Source organism: Rattus rattus, chromosome 6, assembly GCF_011064425.1.
Source record: "Rattus rattus isolate New Zealand chromosome 6, Rrattus_CSIRO_v1, whole genome shotgun sequence".
Lineage (NCBI taxonomy): Eukaryota > Metazoa > Chordata > Mammalia > Rodentia > Muridae > Rattus > Rattus rattus.
The window spans coordinates 779,254-803,637 of NC_046159.1; the positions used below are offsets into that span (position 1 = coordinate 779,254).

General features: G+C 44.0%; 1 protein-coding gene across 18 annotated transcripts in view; it reads right to left on the minus strand.

Annotated features, from left to right (window-relative positions):
* Positions 1-24,384, minus strand: part of C2cd5 (C2 calcium dependent domain containing 5) — an 86,433-nt gene that overhangs the window by 5,358 nt on the left and 56,691 nt on the right. For 12 of the 18 annotated variants that reach the window (XM_032905381.1, XM_032905379.1, XM_032905374.1 and 9 more), the window contains 13 exons: positions 23,684-23,875; positions 21,481-21,667; positions 18,819-18,983; positions 16,380-16,520; positions 13,030-13,093; positions 12,725-12,786; positions 12,425-12,523; positions 11,790-11,879; positions 11,385-11,472; positions 11,183-11,269; positions 2,502-2,552; positions 1,543-1,644; positions 157-347 (listed from right to left, as the gene is read on the minus strand). In XM_032905381.1, the coding sequence (XP_032761272.1) occupies positions 157-347; positions 1,543-1,644; positions 2,502-2,552; positions 11,183-11,269; positions 11,385-11,472; positions 11,790-11,879; positions 12,425-12,523; positions 12,725-12,786; positions 13,030-13,093; positions 16,380-16,520; positions 18,819-18,983; positions 21,481-21,667; positions 23,684-23,875 (1,519 nt within the window). The remainder of the gene's footprint in view (positions 1-156; positions 348-1,542; positions 1,645-2,501; positions 2,553-11,182; positions 11,270-11,384; positions 11,473-11,789; positions 11,880-12,424; positions 12,524-12,724; positions 12,787-13,029; positions 13,094-16,379; positions 16,521-18,818; positions 18,984-21,480; positions 21,668-23,683; positions 23,876-24,384) is intronic. The other 6 variants (XM_032905376.1, XM_032905387.1, XM_032905388.1 and 3 more) reach the window with 2 other exon arrangements.

Consider the following 24,384-nt stretch of genomic DNA (forward strand, 5'->3'; position numbering starts at 1 on the left):
TTACTGTATGAAATTTGGTAAGTATACAAAAATCTAGCCACATAGGTCACAAATAAGAAAATGAAATGTAAGTGTGTCATTTACAACACATAACTTAAAACTTGGTTTTAGTACTAATTATTTAAAAAAAAACTTAAGGAAGTTTTGTAAAGTTACCTCACGGAGGGAAGTGGTCTCTCTAATAAAAAACATGTTAATGATGCCCAGGTACTTCGTTATCTTTGCTCCAGGGATGAAAGAAAGAGGCGTCATCTTAACAACACCCACGGTGGGACTCGCACAAGGTGGCGCAGAGCGGGTCCGGGAATTCGCATCGCCCATGGCACTCGCCTTTTCAACGGTCACAGCTAGGATTGGAGAAAGTAAGGACACATTAAGGACGGACACTGGGGACTGGACAATCCCCTAAGGCTTCCAAACAGAGGTGCTAACATTCAGCTGTCTGTGAGACTAAGCCATGTCATGAAAGGAAAGATCACCATGCAGCACATGCAGTTTAGAGAGACATGAGCAGAAGGTGCTGGAATGGGCTCTGTGGAGGAAAATGGCATTCCTGCAGAGGAAAATGGTGATGCAGTTGATGCAGCTAGACACACAATGGTCGGTTACAGAGTGGAGACAAGAAAGCGTCAGAGCAGTAAGGAGCTGCTGTAGGAACAATCCCTGAGGAGGAGAGCGTGAAAGGGTGACATTGCAGTACAGTTCCACCTGTGTCGCACTCCATCACTGTAGGCTTGTAGGCAGCCGGGTAACATTAGGTGTAATACACTACTGTACTTCTTCTCAAACTTTTCTGATTAAACAGCCATGTAACTTAAACCTTAACAATCAATCTTGGCTGTCTAAAGACATTCTGGGAAGTTAGTAGTAAAATGGTTCCCACCAGTTATAAGTAACTGCAGTAAACCTGAAACATACACCTGTGTTTCTAACCTCACAACCAGCCACATGTCACACCATCCCTGTCACCTCAGGAGGAAACCAAGGCCACCTACTTATTAATTTACCTCTAGGACTAAAACAATGATTCTGATATATCCCGAATTCTTTCCTTTAAAATGTAGTTTGTTTTCTTTTTAATATGAACTCACTCAGATATGGTTTCCTCAAAATCTGCCATAACACAGGTTATAAAACATCTCTCTCTGGTTTAGCAGCAAGATACACTGTCTACTGTCTCTGTACACACGTGGTTCCTGTCCCTCAGAATTAGGACGCCGACGCTTTGCAGTCAGCACTTCCCTGGGTCCTGGAAGGGTGACTCTTCAACAAGAAAGCTGACCAGGTCCTCCTCCACAGGGATGTAATATCATCTGGGTGTTTTCATAGAAAGTAAAATTTAGAAGACAACTCTACAGCTAAGAGTAACCAGCCAAAGGCTCTGGACTAACTCCTCACATGGCCAAGCACCTACAGCTTCCACACCCAAACACAGGACTGACTGGCAATGTTGTTACTAGGCAGTAAGGTCTAGCCTTCACCACTGCGAAATCAGGGACACGCTTCTCAGGCCATCAGAATGTGGTAGAAACATCCGCCTACTTGTCTTAATTGATCCGCGCCTTATGGTCTGAGCTTTCAGTTTAATGAGCTCTATCCAGCTGCTGCATCTGTCTGCAAAGGAACTGTAATCAACTGACGTAGCTGGAGACACAGACAGAAAACAAAAGAAACAAAAGAAAAACGTGGGTGACGTGTCTTACTCGCCACAATGCTCCTCTGATGATGTAACTTAGCTTCACTGTAGCTCACAGAGAGTGACCTTTTAGCTCAGACAGGAGGTGGTGCAAACAGAGCTCTAGACATCCAAGTGTCCAAACCCAGTGCGCTTGGCAGAGCGCTGGGCATGTGACTGACTGCACGGGGCCTGGACAAATACAGCCCGGCTGATGCAGGAGCAGAGGACTCAGTCTGCCCAGTAGTTCCCACCCTCCTCACTGTAAGATTTAGTGCTTCTACTTGATTTTAATTTATGATTCAATCATAACCAACCCATTATGAGCAACCCTATTCCCTACTTTTAGCCAAAACTTAAAACTAAAAAATAATAAAGTATTGAAAAATGCTTGAAAGGGGAAAAACCAAAACAACAACAAAAAGGAGAAAGAAAACCCACCCCCATGAACGACCTGGCTCTTACTAAAGTATCCATCAATAACCCAACTCTGAAAACAGCAAGAAAACCAAACAGTCACTGACATTTATGTTCCAGGTCTGACTTCTGGCCACAAGGCGGCTGACAAGAAGGAGGGGAGCAGCTGGCACCCCTTCTGCCAACAGTAACTTTTACATTGCTACTGTGTGTAAAAGGCTAAAGAACAACTACTTTAGAAGCTTGAAAAATACTCACATAATAAAAAGTAGCAATAACAGAGTAAATACTTTTGAATTTGTAAAGCATTCTAAATACAACAAAGCCATGTGGGGTCTACTCCACTGTCCAGTGCACTCCTCTGCTGCATGTGTACTGCTCTGGCTGTGGCTTAGGGAGACAGACTCACCTCTCTGTGCAGCTGGGATACCTGAGTTAGAGCTCGCACTCTCCAGGTGTTCTAATGAGACAATACGGACAACATTAGCTCGGGACGAGGACAAGCCAGCACCTCTTCTCTGCTGCTTGTTAATCTCTTCCATAAACCAGAAGAACAGAGCAAGTGAATCTTTATGGCTTCATTATAAAAGCAAACCAAGCACAAGTATTAGGATTTAAAATGGCAGTTCCTTTATATGAAAACTAGCCCCATTAATAAATACTATGCCAAGATGATTGCTGATTACAATACAAAGTGAGTTTCTGGAGATATCACGAACAGTAGCATGCTAATAGAGCCATGGCACAAGGTAAGAAGACAGGGTCAATGTGCTGGAGAGGGGCTGGAAGGGAAAACGGGAGCAATGTTTTAGGGGAGGAGTGAGAGCTAGTACCTCGGAACATCACACCAGGAAACCAGCCACACACATCAACACCACTGCCAAGCTGCGGCCCTCCTCACCTCTAACCTCTCCATCTGACTTTATCAATACCTCTCTCTATTGGTACCAAGACGTGGTGAAACTAAATGACTGACAGATCTCCAGAGGGATGGCTAAGATCCAAACACATCACACCCTTCCAGCACCGTGGGAGTAGCATCCATGCAGAGGTGCTTCTGGTGTTTTAGGGATTTGTTGTATATACATAAGATACTCTGAAAAGGTCCAGTACTACTAAAGCCAACCTGTTTTTGCTGTTCATGCTCTCTCTGTACTAGTACACCTGTATTTTTGCTGTTCATGCTCTCTCTGTACTAGTACACCTGTATTTTGTTTCAGGAATTATAAAACTGGAGGGGAAAAAAAATAGCTCATTAGAAACACTGAGAATTATTTGGGGAGTCCAAATTTTTTAAAGTATCAATTAAGTAAATACATTATCCATCTCTAATGTATTGGTCTTTTGATAATATTTTCAAATTAATAAAATTTAATTACTCAAAATATGACTTGTAGAGAACATTCTCCTAAGTGGCACTGCCCTTGCATCTGGTAGCTGACATGGAGAACATGAAGTGGCTGCAGTCCTCTGTATGTGCAGTTGATTAATGCGTGCAGGCCACAGGATGACTGGGAAGGTCATGTCCATGGATGACATACCTAACTGGGGACAGTTTTCCTAATTCAGCAGACTGAGGGACTTAGCAAGTCCAGATGGAGATGGGAATACAGGAAGAAGCCACAATAGTCCTGGCATATATTCAAAAGCTTGAAAGTCTCTAGAGACCGCACAGGACAGGAAACGGCTCGATCCATACATGAAGAACAACAAGCCTAGTCCAGGCTTAGAGGTCTCTAGAATTCTCTGGAGTCACTGCTGGAAGGGCAGACTCCATGAGTATACACTACAGAGAGCACAGAGAGCTGGGCGTCAGGATAAACACCTCCCAATGCAGAACAGACAGATAGTTCAGGCTATCTTTTTTTTTTTTTTTTTTTTCTTTTTTTTTTTTCGGAGCTGGGGACCGAACCCAGGGCCTTGCGCTTGCTAGGCAAGCACTCTACAACTGAGCTAAATCCCCAACCCCTGCTATCTTAAAAAACCAAGAGTAAGGGTAGAGTAGCTTCATGGCAGACTGCCTGCCTAGCATGCACGGGCTCTGAGACTTGACCTCCACTAACAGGAGAGACAGAGACGGAGGGAGGGAGAGGGAGGGAGAGGGCGAGAGAGAGAGAGACAGAGAGAGACAGAGAGAGACAGAGAGAGACAGAGAGAGAGAGACAGAGAATGAATGAGAATGAATGTATAATTCAGATTGTGAACTTCTCCTCCCAGGATCAAGAAGGAATGACTCAAACCATTTTAAAAACCACTATGAAGAAATTCTCCTCTGTAATTCGGTTGTATGTGATTTAATGGCAACTGTGCCATTATACCCTAACCTGTGCCAAGTGGACAAGGCAGAATACAAAGCACTATGCAGTGCTTGTGTTTGTGTTTGTGAAGAAGACAATGGCGAGCCAAGCACCGAGGTGTGCACTTCTAAACCCAGCATCTGGAAGGGAGTGGGAGGAGGACCAGGAATTTAGAGTCATCCTCAGCTATGTATGCTGAGAGTCTGGTTGGTCTGGGCTACCTAAGATCCTGTCCCTAAAATCCACTAATAAACAAAGAAATAATAAATATTCCAACTTTTTCTATATAGCTAGTAAGAGTGCATGCTCTTGAGAAGGGGAACGAAGGGTGAAAGAGGCTTTATTTTAGGCTACATGATCTTTATATTGTGTGAACTTCTCTCTGAATTACTGTGGCCCCCTATTTTTATAAAGGGGAGGAGCTCTTTGTCCCCTGACTTACTTCACTAGGCTTGGATCGCAGACTTTCCTCAGCATCGTGGGAGCCTCTCGAATGCACTTGTTATCTATCGCTCACACTTGCTCTGACCTTAACTCTTCCCTTGCAGAAATGCTCAAGGCCAGCTGGTGTGGAACAAGAGCCCTGGCACTTCAGTCCAATGTGTATGCCAGACACACAAGTCCTCAGACTCCTGGCTCCTTCTCAACATAGGCGGGCGTCCCAGGTAACAGACTCTCAAACAAGAAGGCTCTACAACTGTATGCAGTCTGGCTTGTTGACATATTGGCAACTTTAACAGACAGCAGTAAGCAATCTCCAGGTCAATAGTAACCAAAGACAACAGCTTTCACTACTTCTTGTAAGCATCATTCAAGGTCTGCTGGGAGCTAGTGCTGAGCTCTACATCATGTGCATGTCTACGTGGAAGGGTGAGACAAACACTTCCCATACACACGAGAGCCTCACTCCATCTGCAAAGAGCAAATCAAGGCACACAGCAGTCCACTCTCTTACAATTTCTGTGTATGTGTGTGCTTATGCGTGTGCCCATGTGAGCAGTTAACCGACAGCCTGCACAGAGCAAGCTTCCTTCTTCTATCACATGAGACTAGAAATCTAACAGGCAAAGCAAGTATGGCTACAGATTACTACTTTCTTAGCTCACTCTAGCAACACCTAGCAAGTCACAGGTCCACAAGCATGGAGAATAAAAGAAACGCAGGCTAAGACCGGGCTAGCAGAAATGAGTACCAGAGACCCACACTGCAGCAGCACAGTGGCGACAAGCCTCCTCCTTTTACATGCTTCAAAAGTTCTTCTCAGGAGTCTGTGACAGCCAATGAGATGCACCTGTCAGCTGTAGCTATGGCCTGCACGCCGAGCTCCTCCGAGGTACACGCGGACACCCTCCAGTGAAATTGGTACCACTGTAAAGGGTCAGTGTGGTCTCCCGACACCATCACCCAGTAAGAAGGCCCTTCCAGGTTAACAGAACCTCACTGACCCTGCCTTTTCAGCATCCAGAACTCCGAGGCAGTAAAAGTCTCTACTCTCTGAGTCACCTGTTTTCTGCTGAGTACCACAGTGGACAAAGGCTGCTGTAACATTAATCACTCACCCTGTGAGCTTGTACTTCTATTATTAGGATTTACCAATTATCTCTGCTCTAAAGTTTTTAAAGTGAATGTATTTTTAAAGTTACTGTCTTAAAAATTCCCACAAATAATATTCTCATGTAGTCCAAAGTCTTTAATTTTTATTATTTTCCCATTTAAACATTCAAAGTTTTAAGTTACTATAATCACAACTGAGTTTCACACTCTCTCTGGCATTTTTATCAACATAAATGACTGGGTATACCATATATCTATAAAAGTGGCTTAATGACTGAGTCAGTGCTCAATCTAAAGACTGATATAAGCCTACTTAGCTGTGGCTGAACTGATCAGTTGCCATAGGAACTGTAAATCATTAACATAAAGACAGAGACAGCAGCTTCAATGTGAATAGTTTATAATGGAAAATCAAAAGTAAGGCATCAGTAATGTATAGATTTGGTAACACACAATGCACTCCCACACGAATCATATATACACATCTTCAACTGAAGACAAACAGCCCACACTACATTCTCCATCTTTAGTTCCCTAGCGATCACATCCTGCAGTGGTTTCTGGGCATCTATTCTTCTTAGGACCATGCTAGACCGCTTCTCTCCAGAGCCTGCTACAGGCTAGGCTTTCTCCTTGCTGTGCACTCTGCCTCTTCAGCATCTCACTGACCTCGAGCTGCCCTGAAGACAGAGGGAAGGAAAGCCTCCCCACCTCTGCTTCTCCGCTGACTACGCCCCTCCCTTCCAGCCCATCTCTTGGATGAGCTGCAGACACTAAGACCCACCTTTAGATTTGTTTCATTCCTTCATTCGTTTGTTTGTTTGTTTTGGAGAGAAGATCTCACACTAACAAGTTCTGGGATTACACCTATATGCCTGCCTCTCTCTCTCTCTCTCTCTCTCTCTCTCTCTCTCTCTCTCTCTCTCTCTCTCTCTCTCTCTCTCTCTCCCCCTCCCTCCCCCCCTCTCTCTCCCCTCTCTCCCTCTCTCCCTCTCTCTAGTTTCTCACTACCCGATAGCATCCCTCCCCTGCCAGCACTTTGGCCATCCAACTACATGAAAACTATTCACAAATTCTTTTTATTGCTGTCACCATTTTGATCAAAACATACAATTTGTAAAGGGCAGACAGCAGATGCCTATGAGACTGGTACTATATAAAGGTATTTGTAGTAGTATAAGAGCTACTATCTATAGTTAAGGATTCAGAAACATTCTTCGTTTGTTGGAGACTAAAAGCTACTGTTGGCCGATTTTCATGCTGACCCCTGTAGTCATGGCTACCAGGCCACAGCACCTGCCACTAAGCAGGAAGGACTGAGCGAGCGCCAAGCAGCAGAGAGACAGGAACAGGGGAGACAGAAAGGTCCTGGTCCACCTTTTAACCAATAAAAACTACGTCATCCTATTAAACTTTCTGATAGTATCAAACAGTGAAGAGCTAAATAAAACCATCACTCCATAATAGATTAGATTTATAACATATTTGAGATATGTTTAAAGTAGTATGTGGTTTATAGTTGTTCAAGTCACCATAACTTATAGAACAACTTATAGTTGTTCAAGCTCACCATAACTAATATTCAAAATTTATACCTTCAGATTTTAAAGCAGTGTTAACCTTTTAGATACATTAAGGCAGAAAATTATTGTGCTCATCTGCATCCTATGAGAAAAATTTCAGTTAAAATTTTTAGCCCAAATATCTTCACTTACACTATATTTTATATCTTCCTTTTTATATGCATCATTTAAAAAGTATATTAAAACAACAACAGAAAAAAGTCAGAAGCATGGATACTGATGAGGTTGAACCATTATGAAAGTGGTGTAAAACTTGGGCCACCCATGCCTTCCTACAGCACAGCCTAGGAAAAGCCTAGGAAACACTTCATGGTGAGACCACATCATGTATGCTCTTCCTAAGACTTATCTAGAAATCCTGACAGCCTTTGAGAAATGACTGAAACCAACACTTTTTAATATTTCACAGCAAACAAGTCACAGTAACTATCTAAATGACACGGAGTCAACCAGAAATCGGAGACAAACTAATAAACACGTTACCTTGAAAAACAAAACTGAACAATGCACCATGAGAGGGAGAACTGGACACGGATGGACAGTTCAGGCCCTGACTTACTCTGTATGGTGGATTAGGACAGATCTGTGGAATGAACGCAGTACATGTCGTTTACCCTTGTTGCTAACAATCAATCAATCAATCAATCAACCAATCAATCAATAACAACAAAAGGTTAATTTAAAAGCAAAGCACAATTGTTAATAAACACATGCTTGGCTCTTCAGATTATTCTCCTTATCAACATAATGGGAATTAAACAGGTAGCAAATCATTCCTTTTGTTTTTTGTTTGTTTGTTTGTTTGAGAACATGACTGTTAATTAGAAGTCAATGTTTATAGAACTTTTTAAAAGAAACAATTCTGCCTGCTCAGCCGGCCACCTCAGCAAAGCCACAGAAGGGAGACCCTCTGCATTCCTCCCAACCCTCCTGCCTTCCTCTCCCAGACTCCTCTTCACTGCTAAATGTAGATTTTCACTCACTTTCTATTCTATCCGATGTCCAGTCCCATTACAAGAGCAGTGCTCTAATCTTCAAACCTTTCCCACCCACCTTAGCCTCAAACCTTCTGAATTACCTTAAAATAACTTTACAGACATAGTTAACTCGTGTTCTCCTGAAAGGATGAGAGGAAGTACAGACAATATATGCATGTGACACAAACCAGAACTTATACAACTACGCGAGAGACACAGAGACACTGCTCACTGTTGGTTTTCATGGTCCAGGCAAGCAGTTTCTGCATGGATCACTGGGTGGCCCACATTTTAGTATATTTTACCTATTAGTAGATATGACTGCTAATTCTGATTTTAGGACAGCAGTGAAGGTGGTGTGGTGTGACAATGTTTCTCCAACTCTGGAAACCCTTTCTTAAGTAAGATCTAGAGCCAACGCTGTGACCTGCAGAGCTAACCTCCCACTCCTCACCCTCTGTCAGCTCCTCCCACACTGAGGCTGCTAGGAAGGACTCTAGACCTTAGAGAGGAATTTGACTCGCTGCTTTACCTCACTGGAGCTCCTTGGAAAAACTGGTAATTATGGAAGCTCTCTGAACCTGGACATGAATTCAGTCCTTCATTTACTTTTTAAATAATACAAACATGTTAACAATCACAAACATAGAAACAAAAAATATTTTTAAAACTTAATTTAAAGGCTAAGAGGAAGGGTAAAACTTGAGACTGTAGGCGTGAGAAGCCGAGGCTGGCAGAGGTTCACCGTCAGCCATCTTGCTGGCATACCGGCTTTGTAACAGCATTGTCACCAGGCTTTCCTCAGTGCCCATCCGCCTCAGGCCCCTGATGTGCCCGACATCAGCAGTAAGCGCTTCAGGCAGCACAGACATAAGACATTCCAGCCAGATGTTTTCCCCTTGTTCTTCAGCTCACAAAATTCACAGTACCATTTCATAATGCTGACCACATAAGCAGTGGTTATAACTGGCTGCGACATTTTGGAAGCATCACTATGGATACGGCAAACTTACAAGCTTCATGCTAATCCTCTGCAGAGTCCAGTTAGTAATGACAACATGGCTACAATCCAGCTAAAATGCACCCCAATTCCAAATACATATTCTTGTAAATTAGCAACAGATTAAATCCTTACTGACTAGGTTTAGGGGTGGTTTCTCACTGCAGAGGAAGGACAAATGATCCCTGAAGAGGTATCTAAGGGGTATCTAAGGGACTCAAGGAAACCTTTTGTAAGACTTACTTTTATTTTGTGTGTAGAGTGTTCTGCATGCATGTACGTCTGTTCAGAGTATGCGTGCCTGATAACCAAAGAGGCCAGGAGGGCATCAGGTCCCTGAGACTAACTATAGACGGTTGTGAGCTGCCGCGACTGTTGTGTGCACTGGGAACTAAAAGCCATCCCAATGGCAAGTGCAGTAACCTCGGAGCCATTTCGGCAAGTCCCTCGAGAAGATTCTTAACAATATTACTCCTCTCTAGAAATTAATCGGAAGTCTGACCCCAGATACCCTTGAATTGGATTTCCTCTTTATTCTTCCGAGAAAGTTAAGGAATGCTAAGATTTTCTGAACACGTTCTAGATTGGAGTGTAGTTGATGACACAAGAAAGATAAGCAAAGTTCCCAGTTCAGAATCCAAACATGGCTGTCTCTTCAAATCTATGGACTATGAGATAAACATGTGTCCTACATGGACAGATAGACCATGCAATGACTGATTTAGTGAACACACAACACACATACACACACACACAACACACATACACACACATAACACACACACATAACACACATACAAACACATGCACACACATACAAACACATACACACACACATAACACACACACAGACATAACACACACACACACACATACACACACATAGTCATTTTGTTTTACATATAATTTGTTACCAAATAAAAATATTCAGATAGCAACAATTTCAATTGTTATGAAATATAATGATTATAGTAACTAATTTGATGTTAACAAATGAATTATTTCTCAATTAAAAACTTTAGAAAACATATAAACTGCATTTAATGAATAGGTAATGTAATTAGACAGAACCGTTTTTGAGAAGTCAAAAATTATACAAAACAAAGAGAGCAGTCCTCCCATTTTTTTAAGAATTTTCTCATTAAGGGGAGATTATTTTGTATTTTAAAAGCTATCAGTATCTTATAAAACCATTGTCCTTCATTCCAGCCATCGTGTATAGGATAGAAGCATGGGCTGGGCAGTGGTGCCACACACCTTGAATCCCAGCACACGGGAGGCAGAGTTCAAGGCCAGCCTGTCTAGACGGAGTTCTAGGACACCCGGGTTACCCAGAGAAACCCTGTCTTGGGGGAAGGGGGAGAGACAGAAGCACATTCCTGTCAAATCTGTGCATCCCCCTGGAGATTCTATGAAAATCCAAATAAAAACCTCTACTAGAAAATAACTTACCAGATAAAACACCAAATACACTATATTTAAATATATACATGAGAAATTAAAAGTAAAAATTTTGTAAACTGAAGTATAAGAAGGGAACATAAGAAAAATGACCTTCACTGTTTACAGAGAAACTCTTCACCGACACACAATGGGGGTGAAGGACAGACATCTGAGGAGAGCCTCCCAGCCTCCCAGCCTCCCAGCCTCCCAGCCTCCCAGCCTCCCACAGGACCAACCTTTAGCTGCTGGGAAAGGATGAGAAGGCAGGGAGTCCGAGCAGAGCTCCAGCGGGAACTGCAGCCCATCTTCATTATCTGTGGAGGCTGAGGCAGAGGCACAGCAGTTACTCACAACCGCCTTGGTCCAGCTTTAACCCTAGCCTGCCGCAAAGCTGTGACAGGCAGGTGTGAGCTCTACTTCCCAGAAGCCCAAGCTCACCTCTCTGCAGTGACTTCTCCACGTGGGTCTTTGTGGTCTGTAAGGCCTGGTGTTTGTCAAAACTTATAGCAACTGCTGTGACTGTAACCTACAATCAAACAACTGTGATGGGTAAAGTAACCACCGATAAAATTCAATTCTTACAATTATCTTTCAGCACCAAGGGACAACCTGTGTCACCTGACAGAAGTCTACATAAATTCACACATGCAACATCTCCTCTGGTATCCCTGCAGAGAACCAGCAATAAAACAAAAGAAATACACAGTCTGAGGCAAGCTAATATATACCTTCAGATAGTCTGAGCTGAAACATTGTATGAAGTTACTGACTATGGTGACATTAAACTAAAGCAGATCACGAAGGGCCAGCGGCCTCTTCTGCGATCAGTGGCACCTGCATTACCTGGATTAACTCGTCTTCAGGCAGAGACACCGTGAAGTTCACGTGGCAGAGGCAGCAGGGAGCCATGGACCGAAGTTTGAAATACAGGCTCTGCGGAAAGGAGAGGATGGTGACTCCACTCTTCCCCACACGCTAACCATGCACGGAGTTAACTGCCCAGAGACACCAACCACCAAAGGTGAGAACCACGCACACAGCTAAACTGGCTTCTCATGTCTGAGAGTGCAGTGCCAGCGACTGGCTGTCGGGAAGGTTTGGTGTCTGTAGAATATGACCATGTGAACGCAGGGGACGTGAAGTAAGGGACAGAGGGAGCCCAGTCACAGGTTATCACTGCAATTGGCCAACACAACTTTATGCAACCCTCCACTCTGAGCCAAACACACACACACAATAAAGCTTTAAAGTTGTCGACAACTCGGGCCCTTGAAAACACCCGGCAGATGACCACATTCGCATGAAAGCTGAGCTGCTAAGTTCAACCTTCTCCTTAGAAGAGCAACAGGAAGCCAGTGCCCCCGTGCGGCACAGGTGAGACCGACAGGCTCAGACACAGCACACTCCCAGCCACGAGAGGCACTAGGGACAAGGAAGCCCAGTCCGGTTCACGTGGGTTCTAAGCCGCAGGCCCCTACCTTGAGTAAGTTCTCACAGAGACCGTTGAAGTTCTTATTGAGAGCTTGGTTAGTCAGGTTGAGGCTACTCAGTCTGACCACTCTTACTGACGTGAACATCTAGGTGCAGGAGAAAGAACAACATGACACCTTGTTATTTCTTTCCTAAAGTCTAAAAATTGACAGAACTGGCAAATAATGAATAACTAATGAGACTAAAAAGAAAAAAAGGGTTTGTAACTGCTATTGGGGGTCAAAAAGAATAGATATTTAAGTAAAGCTTACGTATGTGGTATTTGCTTCAATCTGATAAAAGTTTACCTGTATTTCTGATGTCCAATTATTTATGCCAGGCATAATTTCTGTATTACAACTATAAAAACCTGCCAAAACAAATTATGATTAAAAGATGATAGCTTACTAATTTTGGTTTTTAGAAATAATATTTCTCAACTATAAAGTTTAAATATAAAATTTTTATTATTCTTGACTACATACTGAGTTCAATGAAGCCTGAGATACCTGAGACCCCATTTCAAAAACAATAAATGAATAACTGTCTAAGAAGAAAGCCAGCCCTCTCACACCGACGCACACCTGCCTTATTGAAAGCTGGCTCGACGTACCTGAAGGAGGAGGAACATCAGTGAGGAGGGAGTGCACATCTTCCATGGCGTCAGTGTCATCGATCTAGAAACAGAAAGACAAAACTACCGTGTAACCATCTACCCAAATACTGAAGTTGTCCTGATTCTGTAAAAGCTATTTTCATTCTCTGAAAAGCTCAAGTGTTAAGAACTAAGAAAATACAGAGCCATTTCCCCTGCTAATGCGTTTAACATGGGGGGCCTGAACAGTGTCTCAGAGTTAGGAGTGTGTGCTGCTCTTCTGAGGACCAGAGTTTGGTTCCCGGCACCCAAACTGAGAGACTCACACACTCTGAAACTCCAGTCTCAGCGGACCCAATGCCCTGTGTGACAGTGGGAATAAGAACGGCCCCAGAGGATCATGGATCTGAGCACCTGATCTGCAGGTGGAAGAACTGTTTGCAAAGGGTTTGGAGGCACAGCCATGTTGGAGGAGGTGTGTCACTTGGGGTCAGCTCTGAAGTTTCCAAAGCTGGCTCCTTCTCTCTGCCTGCTCCTTACAGATAAGGACGAAAGCTCTAAGCTACTACTCCCATCACCACATCTACCTGCCTACTGTTGTGCTCCACCATGATGGTCATGGACTCTACCCCTCTGGAATCATAAGCCTCAATAAACTCTTTGTTTCTATAAGTTGCCTTGGTCATGGTGTCTCTTCATAGCAATAGAAAAGTAACTGAGATATCGTCTCTTGCTTCTGCAGACACCCCCACACATATGCTCATACACACACAGACATATGCATATAAACAAATAAAAATGTAAAAGCATCAGCAAATTTCCCCATAGTAACAACTTCAAATACTTCTAAGTAAAACCTTTTATACATTAAAGTATACTGACATTATTTTTATGCAGACATTTCAAAAATGTTTATGAAAATAGTCTACATACAATATAAACAAGCCTAAATAAAAACAGTATTCTTACAGCATCCCATGGCCACATTACCTCACACTTCAGCCTCGCTACCCAGTCATGGCCACACCCCAAGCCATGATTCCCCAAACACGACAGAGTCACAGTGTTCCCCATCTCTCTCTTCTCTCAATAAGTCTGTGCCCTGCCCCCATCTTCTGCCCACAATGGAAATATTTTTTCCTTTGTGTGTCTGCCCAGCCAGGACCCCATCACCTGACTTATCATACACTGGATCAAACTTGAGGGGATGCTTAGCCACCTGAAGAGCTTGTTAAGACATTTCTAGGGCCCCAACTTGACACTGCCTAGTCCTAGATTTGAAGTAGAGTCCTAACAACCCCACTCCTTACGAGCTCCAGAAAGCACTGATGTTACCGCTGGCTGTGGTGACCTCACGGCCCAGAGCCAATCACCTGCTTGAACCACACTGCTGCTCCACTGAGCTCCCTTTTCCTCCCCCATCCTTAACCACAGAGCAGTGGAAAACAAACCAGTTTGAGTTTTCTGCGAATGAAAACTCATCTTGGAGCCAGATGGGAAGCTTAGCAGTTAAGAGCACAGATTGTTGTTACAGAGGATCTGGCTTTGGTTCCTAGCACCCATACTGGGCGGGTCGTAACAAATGCCTATAATTCCAGCAGTGGGGATCTGGATCTCTCTGGCCTCAGAGACAACCTGAATAAACTCATGAAGGTGCACACACATACACACATGCATAAAAATATGAGTAAATCTTTAAAAAAAAAAAAAAAGATACAAAACCAAAAAGCCTTCTTGTCACTCAACTGCTTGTCACATGGGTGTTTCCCTTATCAGTTACCCATGTTTCAGACTCTCCTCTCCAATCTCATTCCAACAACAATTCTATGACCAGCTTCCAGAGTCACTGGGTTCAAATCACCAGATTCTACTCAGCAATGTTCTTCTCACAATGTGCCTGCATCATTCCTCTGTCTCTCCTAAGCTCCTCTCAGGGAGGGGTGAGGGACACTGACTGAGAACAGTGAGCTGTTGAGGACCACGCCATAGCCACTCTTCAGGAAAGGAGCTCCAAGGTCCCGACTGTCAACAGACCTCATGCATGCAGCAAGAACACACTGCACTCAGGATTCAGTGAGAGCATTATGGAGTGCACACAGCAATGCTTGTCAATACAGTCATGAAAGTGAGGACAATCACACTGTGCTAATGCCACACAGCTATAATCCCTACTTGAACCACAATGTTCAAGATCTCTGAGTTTAAGGCCAGTTTGGTCTACAAAGAGGGTTCCAGGACAGCTACACAGAGAAACTCTGTCTTGAAAAACCAAATAGGTAGGTAGATAGGTAGGTAGGTAGGTAGATAAATAAGACAGACAGACAGACAGACAGACAGACAGACACATAGATAAAATAAAACCAGTACACTTTCTGGTTTGAAGTCATGCAGGCTTACAAAAACAACTCCAAGTGGTGAACCATTTCAGGCTGAGTGTCTTTTCCCTTCGGGGATTTCAGTTCCTTCAGCTCCCAGCGCTCTAGACTCTGATGTCTACACAGATATTAGAAGCTGTGCATGCCTACTCTTTAACTCCAGAAACTAAAATGCTCCAAAACCAAAATCTAGAGGTGAACTTTCTAATTGTTTTGTTTGGGAGCCAGCCTTGAACTCGCTCTACAGGGAAGGATACCTCCTCTGGAGGAGCAGGATCAGAGGCTTCAACAACTTGTCCAGTTCACATGGTGCTGAGGACCCTGAACGAGGTTCGTGAACGTTAGGTAAGCACTTTACCAAGGGAGCTACAGCCCCAGCTCCCAAATTTGGAATTTCTGGGCAATTCCGATTTTAGATTTTTGATGAGTATCATAGTTTGGGCTTCACTGTATTATGAAACACCATGGCAACTCTTATAAAAGCAGACATTTAATTGGGGCTGACTCATAGTTTCAGAGATGCAGTCCATTATCATGGTGGGAAGCATGACAGTGCAGTGCTGGAGGAGCACAGGGTTCTACATTTTGATCCAAAAGCAGCCATGAGGAGACTCTTTCCCGAGCTGGGCAGAGCTCAAGTAGAGAAAGCTCAAAGCCAACCCCACAGAGACAACACTTCCCCCAACAAGGCTATCCCTATTAGTGCCGCTCCCTATGGGCCAAGCATTCAAACACAATGTCTACAGAGGCCAAACCTATTCAAACCACAATGGGGGTTGCTCAACTCACGTTTTAACTATTACTTTAACACACATGGCCTCAGAGCTAGTTACAGTACCGCAGCAGTTACCAAGCGCTGCTATGGTCAATACGTTAAATTTCTACCACTTCCCTGGTGGCTGTGACACAGCACAAGCTGTCACATCAGTTTAGAATCCAACTATAAACATTTGTCTTCTCAGACTTCTAGGACATTACTGCAATGAGTATTACCTCTAAAACAAAAGCATCTTTCTTCCCATGAGAGAGGTCTAACTCTGTGACTTCATCAGAACTTTCCGACTGCGATCTTAAGAGTCTTGAGCGCTGTCTGGGCTCTGGGATGGGTGATCCTATCATCTCTTCACACACCTCCTGGAAGAGACGTAATTCCAGACACTCAATTCTTCGCTTTGCTTTAAAGCCTTACTTATACTCACACGCAGCTTCCTGGTAAGAGAAGATCCACGAGAGAACTCACTGAACTCTACAGCGTCATCTTTTGGGTCATAGAAGATATGGATATTTTCTTTTGTCTACAAAAGCAGGTTAACTGCCCAGGGTGTAACAAGGTCAGGTAACATGTAGTGCACAGACAGGGAGCACCCGGGAACATGTACTTCTACAGACTGTCCAGACGTGTGCCTGGGAAGCATTTGAAGTACAATTGGCTATAAAGATGCAAAGATTCTCCAGCAGAGGGCACTAGTCTTTCACAGCCTTTCTTCCCCAGCGCAACCCTTCAAGGCTCATGATAGTTAAATGTGAAAATAATTAGTGTGTGTATATGACAAGATAATACACACATATACAATAAATGTATGTACAGGCTGTATAATTAATTCATCATGCTAAATAATCTTCAACAGCAACAAAGCTGATCTTCTACACGCAGTGTATGATGTCATACTGCACAGATGTGTGTTTTAAACAGTCAACCTGGGCCACGATGTGTGAGCACAACAGGCAGAGAGAGCCTGCTGCTGCTGCTGCTGCTGCTGCTGCTGCTGCTGCTGCTGCTGCAGGAACCGCCTTTAAGGGTTATAATAGAGGTCTCCAAGACCGTGTGAAATGGTCACTGCTAGCATGTGCCTAAGAAAAGAGACCTGTGGAGTTCAGAGCCACTGCACACATCCAAGAGGGGGTTCAGTACAATTAACAAAAAGTGAGAAACAGTCGCAGCTCTGAGCTAGAAACTAAGTGAAGAAACCACGTAGGACAAGCACATCCCTCTGCAAGTACACACATTCACATACACATTGTGCTGCTGCCTCCCCATAAATACATAAAATAAAATAAAATGTATAGTTAATATTTCTATATTAAAAGGTGGGCATAGACTGACTGCTATACAAAATAAAAACCTGAAACTGTTATGGGCCAGCGGCCTAGCAGTCAACCTTGGCACTTTGTCAAACCATTTCTAAGATAAAGATAGTAATATGTTTAATTTCTGAAGTAAGGGAAGACATTGGAATAAAGTCCGCACATGTTGAAATTCTTAAAATCACAACAGACTTTCTTCTTTCTCAAAAACCTGAGTTGTATGAAAGGAAAAGCAGGTTTACTGGGAAAAGGAACTTAGTCTGCATTCTTACTAAGTACTGGTTTCCAAGGGGCTCTTAAGTCACCCCTCAATGTCCATGGGGCGCTGCTTCCACAACCCCATGGATATCAAAATAGGTGGATGCCCCAGTTGCCCAAGATGACACAGACTCTGCACATAACTTACACACAATTTGCTCTGTGTGCCTGCTTTATTTATTCTGTAGCAAAAGAGATCAAATCTAGGGCCAAGCACATGCTAGGACACTGTGCTGGGTTGAGCTACATGGCCAGACTTCCCTGTGTTTGTTAAGTCACCTCTACACTGCGTGAGGTAGAGCTGTGTGAACAGTTCTAGGCATGAAGATGCTCAGTAAGGATTTCTAGTGTTCAATCCTGGTCTCCCACAGGACCACCTTCCTTCACGGTGCCCTCCAGGCACTGCGTGCAGTGCTGCTGATGGTCTGCCACACGCTGTCTTCCCATTATGATGGAGTCAGACTTCTGCATCATGACTTTCTCTTCTGCGCTCAGCCAATCCCACACTGCCTCAAACCCACAACAATCCTGTCTCAGCTTCCCAACAGCTGAGATTCTAGATGTAAGTCAATACTCCAGCCAAAAAAGGGAGCATTTTAAACTACTTACATAGCCATTTTACAAGTATAGACTGAGAGGCTACTTACAGCTGGGGAGACCCTTCTAGAACAAGAAGAATGGCTGCAGTAGAGCTTTGCTTTACAGGCTGCGATGGGCAGGTATGTAGTGTCCCGTAAAGTCAAGCCCGTGAACACACGAGCATGTGCACACATACACACACCCGTGCACATGTGACCATGCACACACACAGACATGTGCACATGTGAACATGCACACACACATACACACAGAGAGACACGTGCACATGTGAGAAGTTAAGACCTGGAAGGAGGCCTGCCCTGTGGACACTAGGTAAGGGAAGGCCTCCTCAAACAGGAGACAGTACAGTCCTTTAAACAAGCACAGTAAGGAGTGAAGAGCACCCATGCTCAAAGGAAAACACCCTCCACATACCCTCCACCCCGCCAGTGGCTGGTGCACTTCCTGTGCAGGCCTCAGTCACTCACCGGGGGGGCCTCAGTCACTCACCGGGGGGTTGATCTCATACAGTTCTTTGTTTTTTGCAATCGTGTCGTTTATTTTCTTCTGCATATGGGAGATGTGCTGCTCATAGGAGCCATCATTAGGGGTCTTCCCAGCAATCTGGATACCACCAGGCGTTGGTAAGGCTGCTAAGTAGACCCCTGTGGCCGACTTGTGAAAATAACAGGGGTATAATCAGACAGAACACCAAACAGCAATGGCTTTACGTTTCCTGTCTAGAAATGTGCACTTTGCTCTGTACAAAACACACATGGCTAGGCCACGTCCGCAAGAACATTCAAAAACTCTCTGCCAACAGGGTTGATGTGCTCTGGGGGTTCCTAAGTGATGGTGACAGCTCTGAAAGGGGACCTCTAACTACATGACAGCACAACCAGCTATAACTTCTAAAGCCGTACCTCACACTTATACAAGAAGAGAGAGAGAGAGAGAGAGAGAGAGAGAGAGAGAGAGAGAGAGAGAGAGAGAAAGAAAGAAGGGGGGAGGGGAGGCTGAATTCTGAGAACTGTCCAGGAGAATGTGATCTCCCAGGCAAGCCTGAGCTTCAGTGTGACTTCCAGGCCTGCCTGGGCTATAGGATGAAGCTGTCTCTTAGAATACATTAAATAAATAAAACTAACTTGAAACCAGATATCCCTTAGCAAAAGGAAAAATTGCTACAACAGCTTTGCCACCAATGAGTAGGCAGTCTGCCTATAGAAGGGCCACCGTGGCAAACAGCTGTGGTCAAGTACGGAAAGGACGTGGTGACAGAGGCAGGCTCATCTGTCCACCTCATTCACCCACCTTACTACATTGCACCAACAACTTACGTGACACACAGTGACAATTTCTCACTTTACATCAGTCAGTAGACATTATCAGTATTGGAAAATTATGGGAAAGACAAAACAAGACAAAATATGTGTGTGTGTGTGTGTGTGTGTGTGCAAAATGTAAAGAAACCTAAGCATAAAGGTGGTGTGGCAGCACATGCCTGTAATTCCAGCTCTTAAGAGGATCAGAAATTCAAGACCAGCCTCAGCTACATAACAAGTTCAAGACCAGCCTCAGCTACATAACAAGTTCAAGACTAGCCTCAGCTACATAACAAGTTCAAGACCAGCCTGGCTATGTAAAACTCTGTCTCAAAAAGAGCAAACCCAGGGCTGGCAAAGTGGCACGTAAAGGGACCCTCTGCAGAACCTGATGGCCTGAGTCCCATCCATGGACCTACATGGTGAAAGGGGAGAAGTGACTCCCACAGGTTGTCCTATGGTCCCAACATGTGCACCATAGTCTGTGCACCATGGTGCATTCATGTCTACAAATAAATGTGAAACACTAAGAGAAGAAGAAGAAGCATTCGAGTGGCACTATGGGAGCCGAGGGGAGGTGGCACTCTCAATCTTGGATGCTTGCTTGTATATTTGATGTGAAACCCATGAACTGTCAGGTTTTTGTCATTCTAAAATGACGTCTGCACAGTGGCTGAGACTGGCCCTTGGCAGCACTTCCGTAACTTCATAACAGAGCCATAACACAGCTCCTTATGTCAACAACTAAGACGCCCTAACAAGCCTTAGCATCACCTAACTTTGCTAAGACACTGATGACACACCAGCCTGGAGCTGCAGAACCAGATGGGTCTGGATTTGAAACCACTGTCAGCACATATGACCCCATCTCTGGAATGACCCCATGGCAGCACTGTCCTCTCCTCTTAAGTGACATCTAGCAAGGGACTCTCCTGTCAGCTACCACAAAAGCTCTCCTTCAGAACGGAGATTTTGGCACGCACAGTGCAGTGGCACAGATAATGGCAGGTGGCTGTAAGCGGCATCACCAGGGAGCATGAGAACATTGTCTGGAGCAGGCCTGAGGTCACATCAATGCCATAAACTATTCCACTCACCACAATCACAGAATTATCTCCTACATACAAAAACATAGAGCTGAGCATGGTGGTGCATACCTCCAGATCCAGTACTCAGCAGGCTGAGGCAGAAGGACCATGACCTCAAGGCATGCATTCATTAGGAAGAACCTTGCCTCAAAATCTAAAGAAGTTAAATAAAATTTACATACTTGGCCTAATAAAAAGAGGAAGTAAAACAGAAAACAAATTTGCATTTTAACTATAAATTTATAGAGAGAAAAAGACTAGAATGTCTATAGATTTTATAAATTAAATATCTCTATATGTCATGAAAAGATGACATATGAAATACAATTTGAAATCTGCCAACACATTGATGAAAATCCTATGACTGTCAATAGCCCAATAATAGAGTCCAAATCAGTGGTTTCAACTCAACAAACTAGGAATGATAGACAGATCCCTTAACACTATGCAAAAGCAAACCACCAGACTCCTTCCTAAAACTTCCAGCGGTTGAACGCTTCATGTCTGTAGCTAAGTCTTCTACTTTTGTGTACTCAGTCCTTTGAGACAGGGTCTTGCTCTGCAGTCTAGGCAGGCCTTGCTCTCCTGACCACTGTCTCAGATCCTAGGTGCCGGACGAGGAGGATGCACGACCACATCTGGTTATCCTATCTCCTACATAACCCTCTGAATCCACATCTGGTTATCCTATCTCCTACATAACCCTCTGAATCCCACACAACGCTCTCCAGCGTGTGAGCTGACAAAAGCCTCTCTACTCACCGCTAAGCCCATCAGCATGTTCTCGCCCACCGTGATTTGAATTCTCAGTCCAAACAAAGCATTCATTCCTTTGAGTTTGAGCTTGTTCATCAGCTGGGTGTGTACTTCATATTCCATAAATGGCAAGAGATTACTGATGGCTGTGGCGTTGGCTTCTGCCTGTGCTTTCTTTTTTAACCGACATAACCTACGAAGGAGAATCACTCTGTAAGTGCACTGTATCCTTGGTACTGTCCAAGGAATGTCCAGATGGGGATGGTTTACTGGACGAGCTCTCATTAGGATGTGTGAGGTTGTGGGTCCGATCTCCAGCACCACTAAGAACAGACTCTCTAAAAGCATGCTTAGAAACCCACTAGGCTCAAACAGATCTGTTACACTAGAACCTGTTGCTTTGCCATTTCTGTCCCTAGGTGTTTCTTTACTAGACGTTCAAATAAGTAGAAATTAAAAACCTCAGAATCTCTAGAAATGCATTAGTTGGTCAGAATCACTACACAAATTAAAAATCTTAGGTTCCAGGGCTAGAGATGGTTCAGCAGTTAAGAGCACTGGCTGTTTTTCCAGAAACCAGAGTCCAAGTCACAGTACCCAGATGGCAGCTCACACTCATCTCTAACTCCAGTTCTAGGGGATCTGATGTCCTCTTTTGGTCACCAGTGTGAACATGGTGTACACAATACATGCATGTAGGCAAAAGACCACCCAGAGCTATAGGATGGGTGAAAGCAGAGAGAAATGTTAGCTCAAGTACACAAATTATCGGAACCTCTGTTATGCAAGTGAAGGCTTCCTGAGAGCACAGATCACCACAGCACGCGCGCAACAGAAAACACCTGCAGATAAAATGTTTCCAACATAAAAATAAATACATTGGGGTTGGGGATTTAGCTCAGTGGTAGAGCGCTTGCCTAGCAAGCACAACGCCCTGGGTTCGGTCTCCAGCTCCGAAAAAAATAAATAAATAAATAAAAATAAATACATTTCCAAACAAAAACAAATATTTATCATCAACAGACCATCAGAAAATACTCAAGGATATACTTCTGGGGAGGGGAGGTGATCCCAAATGGAAGCAGAGGACAGAAGAAGAAAAACACTAAATAGAATAAAATATATTTCAGAACAAAACTCAATATAACTTTGGAATTAATCTGATGTGTAAAAGAGGATAAAATAAACAATTCACAGACAGGACATGAACAGGCAAGAGGTGCTATTGACATACAAAGACATGATCAGGGGACTGTCAATTCAACTGGAGCGATAGGAGACCTCTACTGCTCATCATATTAGGGTGTGGAGCAGAGGCCTGCAGCTCTGAAGCTCAGGAACAGGATTTTACACTAGATTTAGAAATATGAGACTCGCAGGCACTTCAACTCCAGCAGATCTGACGCTCTCACCAAACATACATGCAGGAGGAACACCAGTGCAGGTTAAGACAATACAGAACAACTCAGCTGGAAGGTGGTGGCAGTCGCCTTCAATCCCAGTACTCCAGAGGCAAAGGCAAGAGGATCTCTGTGAGTTCAAGGCCAGCCTGGTCTATAGAACACGATCCAGGGCAGCCGAGACTACACAGAGAAATTGTGTCTCGAAAACAAAAACAAAAACAAAAACAGACTCTGTGTGACACTGAATCAAAGGAGTCTCAGGAGAAAAGGACCACGCATGTCACTACTGCTTAAGTTTCAAGGTGCGGACAGAAGCACCCGAGGGTCAGGACACCCGAGGGTCAGGAAGCCTGGCAGCGGCTGGGGAACTGGACACTTGAAGCTCTCTGCTGCACTGTCGCACTCCCAGTGCCCTACCCCAGTGGTGACAGCTGAGTTTTGCATGAGGGAAGCATTGTACTTTAAAAGAAAACAAACAAACACAGACTCAAAACCCTCCCTGTTCCAGCATATTTGAGAGGTCTCTAAAGCAGCTGATACTTAGCCATACTCCAAACTAGTACACAAACCCCCTCGTAACAAACACATCTCCAGCAGAACTGAAATGATAGAAGGTTCTGTAGTACAAACTTGAGTGATAGAGAGAGTGCTTTTCTGTCAGCTGTGGACGGTAAATACAAGATTCAAGCAGAGTTGCCCAGTCGGTTCAGGATCAAACATGTAAGAAATAATGTATATCGTTCAAGTTTATGTCTCCATACCTCATGGTTTTTCAAGGACACCATATTCAGTTGTCACAAACATACCTTGCCTGAATAAGACAGCCTTTTCCGACAACCACTGCATCTGTGGGCAGATCTATAGTTGTAAAGAGAACGTCAGGGACTTTTTGTCTCCTGCAGTTGTAGCAGTGGGTGAGGTGAGCTGGGAACGGCATGTTCAGTTCATCGTATGGTATATGGCAGAACCCGCAGCCCACGGGCAAATTCTCCTCAATCCTACAGAAATACATTTTAAAAGTAAGAAGGCACTCTATTCAGGGTCCAATACCTATTCACCCTCAAAAAAAAAAAAAAGAGAGCAAACAAAAGTCAGAGGTACTTCTAAAATACTTGGGACATTTCACAGATGCAACCCTAATTAAATTCAGGATTCTGTCCCCCAAAAAGCCATAAAGCAGAAGAGGGACCTGTGAGGGAGAAGTGTTTCAGTGGGAGCGAGAGGGTGAAGAGACAGTACTGGAGGGCAAAGTGACCAACATACAGAAAACACATGTGTGGAATCACCAAAGACTAAAAAGGAACTGGAAGAAAGTTGTAACACAAGGAAAAAGAAAACCCAGTAAGTTAGAACAAGGTATCCATTGAAAGTCCTAATTTCTAGTAACAACATTCCTGAAGGGCCAAAAGAGCTACTTCATAAGACATGCACATTACAAATAAACCAACAGTGAGCACCAAGGACCGCCCACTCAGTGCAAGCTGAGACTGGCAGTTCAACAGTGTGA